The sequence below is a fragment of the Cydia splendana genome, chromosome 8 (assembly GCF_910591565.1).
Source record: "Cydia splendana chromosome 8, ilCydSple1.2, whole genome shotgun sequence".
NCBI classification, from domain to species: Eukaryota; Metazoa; Arthropoda; class Insecta; order Lepidoptera; family Tortricidae; genus Cydia; species Cydia splendana.
The window spans coordinates 5437828-5451225 of NC_085967.1; the positions used below are offsets into that span (position 1 = coordinate 5437828).

Consider the following 13398-nt stretch of genomic DNA (forward strand, 5'->3'; position numbering starts at 1 on the left):
CTCGCTCGTTCGAATATCAAATGATATTTCGTACATAAGTTCCCAAAAACTCATTGGTACGAGCCGGGTTCGACCTCCGGATTGCAAGTCGCATGCTCTTACCGCTAGGCCGCTAGCGCTTCAAAAAAAAAAGATCAACAGATATTTAATAGAAATGTTCTTGCTTAAGTATCTGGTTTACTAGAGAGTACGCCTTGTTTATCTAATAATATCTATTCTGTGGAGGTTTGCATAAACTGCGCACACGTTTAGCAACGTACACAACAAATTAGGTACAAGGCAGGCAAGTCAACCAACTCGAGAAGAAGTGCTATGGCTCTAAGGGCCTCTAGCGCAAATTTGAAGTTTCGTTATCTGCTTATCTGTCACACTTGTATATTCGAGTGAGAGAGAGGTAAATAGACGAACGGACAAAAGAAGTGGTTCGTAGCAGACCCTCTGCTAGCTTACAAAGGCATCACGTATCAGCCCGGTTGCCATGATTTGCGGTTAGTGCGGTTCCCGGGTTGCCCTCAGAACCCTTAGTAACTTGGAACGTTCAAATCGTTAATCGAGCATGGGCGAGTCGAATTAAACTAATAATAATATGAGAGAAGCTATTAAAAAATATATTTCTTTCTAATAATTAACATCTTTTGGCTAATTTCTACTCAGATTACGTATTGATTTAGAAAAAAAAAGTAAAAAGAAGTAAGAGTTTTTATTTATTTATTTAAACTTTATTGCACAAAATATATACAACAATGTACAAATGACGGACTTAATGCCAAATGGCATTCTCTACCAGTCAACCATAGGGCCAAACAGAGATATCTACAGTTGGTGCAGAGAGAGAAATATACCTATTGAGTGAATTAAAAAAAAGCAAACTATACATATAAACTACATAAGTAAATAAAATATATACCTATAAACAACCACATATTTATACAATACATACTATAAATATAATAATGATGGATATTATTCGAGTATATTTTTGTGATCGGAATATTTTGTACAAAACTGTTTTTTGTACGGAAAACTGAGGACAATTTTTTTTCTTCTTTCAAATCTTCTCGAAAACGTCACGAAGAGTAAAGAAACTTTCATTTTAGAAATGGAAAATTTCGCACCCTCTAGAAAAATAATGTTCCTCGTTTTAATGTTCGGAATCGAACTGACCAAGGTATTCATTACTAAATATGAGACAAATGAAGTTTGTTAATCATTGGTGTTATTTCTTTTAAATAATACTAACCTGCAATTTCTTCCACTGTATCCGGCCAATGCATCGCGTCGCGTTTCGCCACGCTAGTTTAGTCGCGTATACCAGTTCAGGGCTCTTCAACTCGTACGTGCCCTTTTTTTCCAACTGCACCTTCACTTCCTGCAGCCTAGCTCTGTGCGCATCCGAATTTTCTCTGCAAAAACATGACATTATTACTTATCAAAGTAAATAAAACCTTGTACACATAATTTTAAAGATGAAAAAGTGAACGGCTGGAAATGGTTTCATAAAACGTATTTTTATCACTATGCAAATAGTAGCTTTTCCGCAACGTTTCGCACTGTTTCTTTTAGTTTTTGCTTTTATCTTCAGCAGTGTTTTAATGGAAAAAGCGTGCGTTATTCCATTTCATCTCAATTTAATGTTGAAATTAAAGCTAGTGCATACGTGCACAAATTGTATAAACATGGTACATTATTCTGTGTAGATGTTGCACTGGGTTGCTTCAAGGCTCTTATGAGCTATAATCATCACATTTGTATGGCCTGAAACTCTTTTCGTCAAATATTCATTTGTCAGATAGATGCATCATTTCCCAAATGATTTATTGTGCATTTGTTACTTCTTCATCGTCAGCGCTTCCAAAAAAACTGTTGGCAAGCAAAAGAGTTGCATACAACATTTCAACATTGAGAGATAAATTTTCTTAAAGTAGGTACTAACGGTATACCATTTTTTTTAATGTTATTTTTTAAACATTGTGACATCAACGGCGCCTGAATTGAATATGATCTTGTTGTTATTCCGTCCCGATGTCCAAGTTTATTAAAAGAAATGTTGTATCACGTTCTACTAACATGTTTAGTAGATGACCCATTGTGTAAAAGGATTATAACTAACAGACAAATGCATAATTGGTAAATTTAAATATGTAAAAATCCTGTTGTCCTGAAAAACTCGGCCATGGTAAGTAGAGATAAGTATAAGTTGATTCACCCTACTGTATTTTATACACTAGCTCAGTGGGCCTACCGCAAACCACGTTCGACGTGTTGCCTCTTGTAAATTCGTACGTAAGTGTGACAGGGAGGCAACATGGTTCGTGGCCCTCAGGGTTGTCAGTGGTTATCCTACCTGCGTATTGATGCGTAGTATTCGTTGAAGAACTTTTCGGCGTCGCAGTATATCTCGTCGGGGGTGCGCACGGCGTCCGGCCGCGGGATGTCGATGACGCTGCCCGAGCACACGACGCGGGTGCAGCGGGACTCCTAAAATGTACCAAATAAAAGTCAATTTATGATTTTATCGACATCATAGCCTAGTTGGTAGCGAACTTTGAGGCCCTGGGTTCAAATTCCGGTCAAAACTGACTTTCTTTCAACAAAAAACGCCACTTTTGACACTGACTAATCAAATCCATATCTAATCACATCCTCTTACTAATATTAGAATACGTCTGCTTATCATAAATATATGTTTTTGATGATTTGTGAAATAAATAAATAAACATTGGACAATTTTTCTCACAAACGGTTAGCCCGGCCATCTTAGGCCCGAAGGTTACTAAACTCTTAAATATTTTTTATTCATAGATAAGAAGAAGGTTTGGAATAGATGGCTAGGTAGGTAAGGACCTTTCAATGCATGATCTAATTGAGAAATTATAACTCGACCATCAATAGATGATCGCTGATCAATTATCGTTCCTTTTGCATTGCACGCTATACTTAACTCGATCTCACAAAAACGAAAGAAAAAAAGACGGACCTTGAGACAATTATTCGTAGATCCATTGTAATATTTTTTGTTGAGGTAGCTGCTACCTACCTATTGCTATGTGCTATTGAACTGTATAGTAATTTACGAATACCTATAGTCATTCAACATTGCCATCAATCTATATATGTCCCACTGCTGGGCACAGGGCTACAATTATATTCTATTATAGATGATGAAATTGTGTGGACAATGTCATCACTTAATAGTTAGGAACCTATAATTAGTTTTTGTTTGATTTTGTAAAGGCTTTATCTCCGTACGTAAGGATGTTCATACAGTATGCGTAATGCAATATTGTTTTTACGAGTAAGAAGATAATTTCAAAAGCGCTTTCACAAATATAACGAACGCGTATGTATCGTGTATAGGTAATAAGTAAGTAACATACATATGTATGTTTTACTAAAAATATATTTGTGTTTGTGTTTTCCAAATTGATTAGTCAGTCAACTAATTTTGTAAAAAAAATAGTTTAATTTATTTTTATTTGTCATTATTATTTAGTTTATATTTATATTTAAGTTAAGTTTTTAATTAGTGTTATGTCTGTTTACTTTTTTGTTGTTATTAGATAAAATACAGAAAAAAAAACTAAATTATAATTTGTATAAATATAATAAACTGAACCAATAAAATAATGTGGATCAAGAATTCAAGATAATCGAAAACTTTTATGTTAGTCATACACCTTAATAAAGTAGGTTATTTTTTAAACTATACCATATTTATTATACTATAGTCTGTATCTTTAGGTATTTAAATAAAAGTAAACAAAATCTACCCTCAAATGGCTCCTTAAGCCAGTTTAGGTCAGCAGAGATCAAATAATGTAGGTTAAAGTCAGGTCGTTCAGTGACAGATCCAGGCGGTTTTGTATTTGGTTGGTTAACCAATAAATGTTATAACTACCCGAAAATGTACACATTGTTTGTTTACTTTTATTTAAATACCTAAAGATACAGACTATAGTAGCAAACCGCTAAACATCAAAAACATATAGTACGCTTATTTAATATATAATCAAACAACGAGGTATTACCAAATCGTAAATATTAAAGCAATAACATTAACATAAAATCGAACCACACAAGGAGCGTGTTCAAGTATAACGGTATAACTACCCTACCGCAATTGATCACCGGCCCATAGTTATCCAACAATACGTCACGTACATATTACCGCGATACATATATCGGCTCATTGAAGCCGAGAAGCGGCTTGATTACACGCGTAGTCGGAGACACAATGCCTTCGAACCCCTATCGATAAGTAATTACGGTTAATGCAAATATACAACAACTGTTACACGATTGCCGTAATTATAAATAGATTTGTGGGATTATACTGGTGAATAAATTTATCAAGAAGAATCATTTTCTTAGCGCTGTCCCGGCATTTTGCCACGGCTCATTTGAGGAGCCTAGGGTCTTCCGTAAAAATCGATAATCGAAATTTCGTTATTTGTCTTTATCGTATGAATATGCAAGAGTGATAAAGAAAGCTAAAGAAATTTCAATTTTCGCGAATTTCAATCTTACCTCATGAATTGGCAAAGGTACTAATAACCAACATTACACATCACACACACACACACACACATTACATACATACAGACACATTACTACATTAGACATCAAGAATATTAATGATTGATATCTCAAGAAGTTCTCGTATTATTTTTATAATAGTTGATTAATTGCTAAGCTGTTTTCAAAAATAGGAAAAATACATGGTGTTGTCTAGAGTAGATATATTGATCTCTTGTAGTACGGCAGATAAACAACTACAAAGTTTAACAAAAGTACATTTACAGCTTTTTTTTATACCTACAATTTACGTAAATTATTATTGAGTGCATTATGCATGTCGATTACATTTTAATCTCCTAGTTAAAAGCATTTTGCGGTAACACGAACCGCAAACAAAACGCGTGGTAGATAACGTTGATTATGTTGTTGTTGGTATAATGATTACCTTCGCTGTGGTACTAAAATATTTTAACATATTTTATGCTCACTAGTGTTCTATTAAGATGTCAAATCTACGAGTAGATTTATCGCCTATGATATCAGCTTGGTAAAACTGAGTAGACACCTTAGAAAGATAATGTAATATATATGTGCCATTATCAACCAAAAAGCTACTTATTGTTGGTTATAAGGCGCTATTTCCATATACATAGCTTCAATTTGAAATCAACCATATCGACAACCTCTTAAAAATGTCACATATTAATAAAACTTACTTTGTTTCTAATAAGCTAATGAAGATGTAGCTGATTTGAATTTGAATAGGATCAATTAATCAGGCAACTTAAAAAAATGCTATATGACCTACATAATCGTACATAATTATTAAAATATAAATAATGTATCCTAGGCTGTACCAATACAGTAACCGATTTATCGTTTTTTTTTTCCGTCATAAATATATTTGCAAGAAATAAGAAATTAATAATGTCTTTACAGTTCTATAATCTATCAAATCTAATTTTAGAGATGTACGTTTTTAAATATAACAACTTGAAAGAAAAAGTTCAAAATTTCTCTATTCACCTCGCGATTTCTGTTGGTTCGTTTTACGGTAATTTCTTAATTATTCTCATAGATTGCTCGGACTACTCTTACTGGATTTTTTTGCCTGTTCTGTTGAGCAGTTGCGACCAAGAAACAAGTAATTTACAAGCTTGTGTCTAGAAATTCATTAGTGACTTACCTACACTATGCTGAAAGAAGTTTCTTATTTAAATCGAAGTAAAGGGCAGACAGATCCCCAGTGGTTTTATTTTTCTTGTCATTGGATGGCTTGATAACCATGAAATTAAAAAAGGTGGTCGTACTATTGAATGCCTCTGTTCCTTGTAATTACTATGTATTTTGTACAAGTGAAGTGCACGGTTGCGACCAATTCACCATAAAATGTGTTTATTATGCGTAATAAAGGTTTTGGACCTGTTTTGCTATTTTTGGCAAATTGGTCTATTGATATCTTAAGGGGCCCACTGATTACCAGTCCGCCGGACGATATCGGCTTGTCAGTTAAAAGCAAAAATGTGACAGCTCCGAACAACTGACAGGCTAATATCGTCCGGCTTACTGGTAATCTGTGGGCCCCTTTAGGCTTTGGCTGTAGGTACTAGGTATAAATAAGTTCGCGTCGGAGAAAATTTTCATTCAGAGGTAGACGTAATAGTCCAATCATCACCAATTCATCCGAAATCTCTCTGGATATTTGCCTTCTCAAATTCCTACAAATATTTTCCAGTACTTGGTCAGCTTTACATATTCGTTTCCAAGTATTATAGGTAGGTACAGTCACCAGCAATAATATGTTACACAATGAAGGCCGCAAAAATATGTGACGCGCTCTTATTGTACTACGAATAAGACCGTGGCAGATATTTTTGCGGCCTTCGTTGTGTAACATATTATTGCTGGTGACTGTACTATATGCAACGTGCCCACTGTCCATTATCATAATTCTACTGTCTATTTCGCTCATATAAATTTTCCTGTGAATCTCTTCTGGTACAGTTCCACATAGAAATTCTGAGAATGTGTGCTCTAAATACGCTACATTTTGCCACGAAATTCATAATTTTACCCAATTTTACTACACATCTGAATATCTAGGTAAAATTATTCCTAGTCCTGAGACTCAAGTATAAAGTTTGAATTATCTACGTCAATTTCCAGTTCTAGCATCAACTTTGCCTAGTTTCATAGAAAGAGCTTAATTCCTCAAACGCCACAACTTTAATGCGGGCACTGCCTAATTATGATTGCTTTTTTTAGGGTTCCGTACCCAAAGGTTAAAATCGGGACCCTTATTCATAAAACTTTACGGGCCTGATTAGTAAAATTATGTTTTATCCCTTTCTTACAAATACATAAGTCAATATGACAGATAAAGACAAACGATTAAAAGCTAATTGAGGTTTGTAGCACGTTTATGAATAAGGGGGAAAGACTCAACTTTCCGTCTCTCTGTCTGTCACAAGGCTGTATCTCAAGAACCGTGATAGCTAGACAGTTGAAATTTTCACAGATGATGTATTTCTGTTGCCGCTATTTCAACAAATACCCACTAAAAAGTACGGAACCCTCGTTGGGCGAGTCCGTCTCGCACTTGTCCGTTTTTTTTTTTATTTGAGCGTAGAGCGTGACTAATACAAGGTGAACGACTTGTCATCGAACTAATTTGAAATGAAGTCCGGGTGAGGAAATTTCACAGTGTTCTTATCTTGATCGAATTAGAACTATTAGAAGGCATTCAGTGGCATTCGAACTTGAAATCTAAACTTGTTTTGATATTGATTTGAAATTATTGGCGGATCTTTTCGCGTGCACTCCTTTTATAGGCGCAAGCCAGCTGCACGGAGCAGAGGGTAATGTCAAATCATTATCAAATCAAAATCAGATTTTGAAAGAGGGAATGCCGCTCATTGTTTAGCTAACACTGTTGCGCGGACGCAGGGTATTTCCCGTATCCGTCTCGAGTCGGCTGCCTGATTGGTTGATCGCTATGCGTGACGTCATATGCAACTCCGTTACTTCGAACTTGGTGGTCTTGACTTTGTAAATGAAACCTGTTGCCGTGGCTCGATTCAGAAACAATACGGATAAAATAAAATTATACAGGTTAAATATTATATAATACGTATTGCGTCATAATAGCACCCCACGTAGGATTGAGATAAACGGAGAATCTATTGCATATGTCCAGGAGTACCTTTACTTGGGCCAAATAGTCTCCTTTCAGGCGCGACAAGAGATGGAAGTCGAAAGACGGACTGAAAACGCCTGGAGGAGCTATTGGTCCATGAAACATCTCATGAAAGGTGCGCATGCAGGAACATGTGCATACTTCCAATTCTCACCTACGGTGCACAAACTTGGTCTTTGACAGCGTTTCAGAAGTCCAAACTCGGGGTTTGCCAGCGAGCCATGGAGCGCAGCAAATATCCGGAACACCACACTGCGCTCCAGAACACAAGTCATCGATGTAGCTCGGAAAGCGGCTAAGCTGAAGTGGGACTGGGCTGGCCATGTCTGTCGTATGCCGAGTGAGCTATGGGCCAAGATTACTACAGAGTGGCAGCCCAGCTCAAAACGGGGATTTGGCAGACTACGTCGGCGATGGCGAGACGAGCTAGACTCCTTTTTAAAAGAATGGCCGAAGACTGCTCAAAACCGGGAAGAATGGAAAAAACGGGGGGAGGCCTTTGCCTAGCAGTGGGACACAACAGGCTCTCAATAAGAATAATAACGTATTGTGTACACATTCATTAATACTGCTTGATAGAGCTGGCCCAATTAGTAATAGGTCCAGTCATGAAATTTTATTATTACAGTTCAGTTCATAACAAAAGGTAAATATACTTAAAAAGAGAGCATTTGATCATATAAATATAACCTACAATATTGCATGATTCGGGCGTATTGTCATTGACATCAAGTCGGTATTGTATTTTATGTTTGCGAATACGACCCCGTGTGTGTTACAAATTATGTACATATTATATTGTTACGAAGAACAGCTGATGTAGGTATAATAATAAGGTATTTTCCGACCTATTATTCTAAAATTATAAATTATTAATAGTTGAAATTAAAAGTACAATATATGATAGTGTTTTACTTTGGTTTCAATATAGGTACATGCTTAGCTTGTAGTTAGGATATAACGACAAAAATATATAGGTCAGTAGGTTGAACTAGAGTTCTATAACAGTCCCGGAGAAGTGTGGTAACTGTAGGTACTTACGGCCTTACGGCAGTAAATATATCCTAAATTACGAGTCAGCTTAATATAAACATACAGGGACTTGATGCAGTAGTGGCGGTGCGTGAAAAGTATTCATATGTAAGCTGGCTGGACATGTACCCGACCATGAGTCACAGACAGTGTCAATACTGATATATACGCCAACGTCTACGTAATTTACTTTCTATACATCTCGCTCGCACTAATATGTCAGTACGAGCGAGATGTAAATTACGTTCACGCTAGCGTTTATGCTTTGCTTTTTCTTTTTTACATAACATGTAAGAAAATGTGTTTGAAAATTAAACAAGTCGATGGTAATAAAGTTCTGAACCACTACCACCAGTTATGACATTGACAGATACGCTCGCGTCTAAGTAACTTACTTTCTATGCATCTCGCTCGTACTCGCATATTAGTGGCATTAGTGCAAGCGAGATGTATAGAAAGTAATTTACGTAGACGCGAGCGTATCTGTCAATGTCAAAACTGGTGGTAGCCGTACTGGTAATAGACGTTTCGCCACTTAGGTGTAGAGCATGTGTAGAGCTATGCAACATTGTGTAATGATCTAATGATGAAGTGGGAACAGGTAGATATACTTAACTTAATAAAATAATTAAGAATTTACAGCGCGTTGATATGATGTAATTAAACATATATTCGTGAACTGTTTTATCAGGTGTGGCCTGTAACACGAGCAAATAATTAAAACATAGATTGTACTCCTCAAAAGGCGACACTTTTGTTCAACAACTTTTAAAAATTATGAAGTATTTAGACTCCCTATTTTTCATACAAAATAAATATTATCTTCAATGGACGCCATCGCCACGTCATATCATTGTGATTGACGTTGCTTGTCATGCCTTAAACATAACAAAATTCGCAATACATTGCGTCTTAGAATAAACTTTAAAGTGTATTAAAAATCAAACCACAAGTTATTTTTAAAAGTCGCTGAACAAATGTTGGTCAGTATGAGGAGTACAGCCTACAGTTAAATTTTTTGCTCATGTTACAGGCCACATATATTGATTTTAAATAACCCATTAGTTTAGTGGTATATGAATAAAGATGAACTTACCGTTTATAATATTTGCGTTTCGTATACAAGTTAGTAAGCTTGTGGTATATTTTAGCGATTAATCTGATTTCGTAAAAATAGATTGATCGAGTTCTCACATAAATTAAAATTGTTTTTCCAAACAAGTCGGAAATCCGTTATGAATCTCAAAAACTTCTTAATACTTAAATTTGCCACAGCTACTTATGCTTTAAGCTTAGCTAAATGTTACCTATTTTAGTTTACTTGAATGGTATTTAAAAATAACCGGTAGCCGGTATAACGTAGGTACCTAATCTTAGGCAGATTCGTGAAGACGTGATTATGATAATCGAAATACGTGGAACTATTATTACAAGGTTTAATATGTGAATAACTCGTTTATAAATATTGATAATAAATTCGTTATGAATAAATTGTTACATTTATATTGTCCTTTTATTTTTTTACTAAATTTGACTGTAATGGGCGAAGAACGTTGTCATTTACTAAATATTTACCATTTACTTACATATAGTGACTCTTCTCTTTACTTCAACGTGACGTATGATCAGAAGTCTAACTTTATAATTATAGTAAGTGTGATGTTCACTTTTACATCATTTATCTAGTTTACTTTAGAGGAATTATATTGTTTGTAGATAAATAAAACATTTTTTTGTTTTCGTCCATCAGGACAGGCTAAAGCTCTAAGCCATACTGCCTAGTCATAAGTAAAATTTTTTGTCTTTTCAGTAAGTTCAATCCGGTAAACGTCTTCAGTAAATACTATTCATATTAGGTCAATTCCGATAGTAATGTCTTCAGTAGTCTTCAGTTTCAAAATACTTTAAGTAAAAGCGCCTCTTCCAGTTATTTGGGCATATCCATTAAACATCCATTCTCATTGGTGATTTAGTTCTTGTAAAGCGATAGCGAACTTTACAAGGAACACATGGACAACCGGCCGTAGACTCCAAAATGACGGTTAAACGTGCTTCATGATTAATTCTCCATTCACTGCACACTACCACATTAGTTTACTGTATAATAGGCTATCGATATTACAGTTTAAACAATATTAATGAACAAAAAACAAAGCAATTGATCCCAACGCGTGACAGTTAAGATGGCGCTCGAACCGGAAGTCATAAAACAATTTATTATTCGGTCCATACAGTGCGCCCGTAACACAGCCGCCGCCATAATGCGAATGAATGTTGCCAGCACAACTGCATATTTATTGATGAACACCACAGTAAGTATGACTGTTGTTTACCTCTGCTTGTATTTATGTTTTCTTTTGTACTGTTTTCTTTTGTATTGTTTTCTTTTATTGAGGTGTGCAATAAAGAGTATTTGTATTTTATTGTATTGTATGACAACATTATGATAAATTCGAACAGCTGTCAACTTCTGTCCTTTAGACTTCTGATCAAAGTTCACTTGCGTTAATCTAGATTTTATATTGGAAGTAAAACTAAAGTAACTACTGTGTGAAATAAAATAGTTATTGACCAACTAGGCTTTCGGGTAGGTACGGAGATTATATGTACCTAAGAAGTTATTTAAACAATTTGTGTCAATACTACACATATATTTAACCACAAGGGCCAATTTTCTGCCCTTCATTAACGTAACATGTAACGTATTACCAGAGACGAGTTATTAATAAGAACTTTATATTAATTTTACATCTACAGGGTCTCTCTGAAATCATTGATTTTTGCTGAACATCAAAGCTGAGGTCAAAACAGTAGCTCTTATATCTTGGCTTTCGTTTGATCCATACTGATCGCGACACCGTGTAAGAACAATGATGACCATAACTTACTTACTTTTTACTCACAAATTGTTTCCCGGGCATGGGATGATTGATGATTAGTACACCTGATATTATAAAAGCAAACCAAACCAACACGTAGATGAATTTATTTTCGAATTCAATGAACTATAAGGCTGCGGTATACTTGAGACAGGAGAGTACGGCGAGCGGATACGCTGGTCCTGAGGGAACCACGTTCGACGTGTTACCTCCCTGTCACACTTACATACGAATTTACAAGTGCGACAGAGAGACAACACGTCGAACGTTGTTCACGGTAGGCCATCTGGTCCCGCCGCCCGTAACCTTGGGAACACTCAGAGACTTCACCCGCCAGGGTGTGATGTCAGACGGGAGTGAATGTCTGGAAATTGGATTGGACAGTCCTCATTATTGACATGTCTTTGGTAAACGGTGGTTGGCATAACGATGATAAAGTACTTTTAGGCGTCGTCTGACGGCCGTGAGAACTTCACGTGTTAATTTAATAACAAAGCGGGCCTGTAGCAAACGTTCCAGTTAAATACGCACGAGTTTCCCAACGGCTTGTTAGTGAGTTATTATTAATTTATTGGTACGAGGAATTTGCACGTGGGTACAGACGGTTTCCGATTCTGAGTAAAATGTCTGGCGGTTTAAGGAAACTTTGATAAGAATTAATTATAAGTGCTAATAACCCGCTAATAGCCGCAAAAAGCAGCTCACATAATACCTACCTATATTTTATTTTGATAGTCTTGGTATTAAGCTTAGAAATATATTAAAAGTGGAAAAATTCATTGTTCACCCAGGACAGTGAAATTTGGGATATTTTTTTATTTTTATTTTATTTCTGAGGTTATAACATCGTTCGCAGAGAAAATTAATTTAGTCTTGATATCGTTTTTAATTCTTTGAAAGTCTTTGAACATTTAGATATAATTTATGATCAGAGCGCTAAGGAGCAGATCATGTAAATCAATGCAGTCGTGCGGGAAATTCCGAGGTGTGATAACTTTATTGAGGATTCTGTCAATACTTAATATCACCAAGTTTGATATAATATAATACTAGTATCAAGATATTCATCGAAAGTATAAGATACTCATTGAAAAATCCCTATTGACTGTTATTGGGTTATACTCAGCATACAAATTGTTTTATTTAAGTAATACTGTATTGATTATCGAATGTTACTGAAATTTATTTACATTGATGTATCTATGTGGTATAATTGATATAAATTGCTGGTATTAATCTAATGGTTAAAGCACCGAATAGTGCCATTGTGTTTTTTTCTCTTGCCTTGACACCAAATCGGTACAATAGAACGGTAAAGTATCACAAATTACAACGGTCGCAAATGTACATTTATTATGCATCTATTTTATTCGTGGTTATGAGACGCATGGCTTATTATCTTCAAGAAAAAAATGGGACTCTCCAACTACTCTTATCTGATTGAGAAATATATGAACGAGGATGACATGAAAATGTTTCAAATCGCTAGTCATTGTGATACCTACATTTTGAGTCTGAAGTGTCATTGTCATCCAAGAAACTTTAATATTATGCTTAATTGCTGAGCTGCAATATAGTGCCTAGCATACACAATCTGGTACAAACTTAAGAGGCCCACTGATTAGCAGTCCGCCGGACGGTATCGGCCTGTCAGTTAGAACAAAAATTTGACAGTTCCGAACAACTGACAGGCCGATACCGTCCGGCGGACTGTTAATCAGTGGGCCCCTTTTAGAGAGATGTCTTTAACCGTTTAAACAATGATTGTTCTTT

At 35.6% G+C, this 13398-nt stretch overlaps 1 protein-coding gene across 1 annotated transcript in view; it reads right to left on the bottom strand.

The window, feature by feature from the left end:
• LOC134792738 (nitric oxide synthase-like) overlaps window positions 1-13398 on the bottom strand; it is a 47758-nt gene that overhangs the window by 19175 nt on the left and 15185 nt on the right. Inside the window, exons 2-3 of the mRNA XM_063764037.1 lie at window positions 2345-2478; window positions 1241-1403 (exon numbers count right to left, since the gene is read on the bottom strand). Coding sequence (XP_063620107.1) covers window positions 1241-1403; window positions 2345-2478 — 297 coding nt within the window. The remainder of the gene's footprint in view (window positions 1-1240; window positions 1404-2344; window positions 2479-13398) is intronic.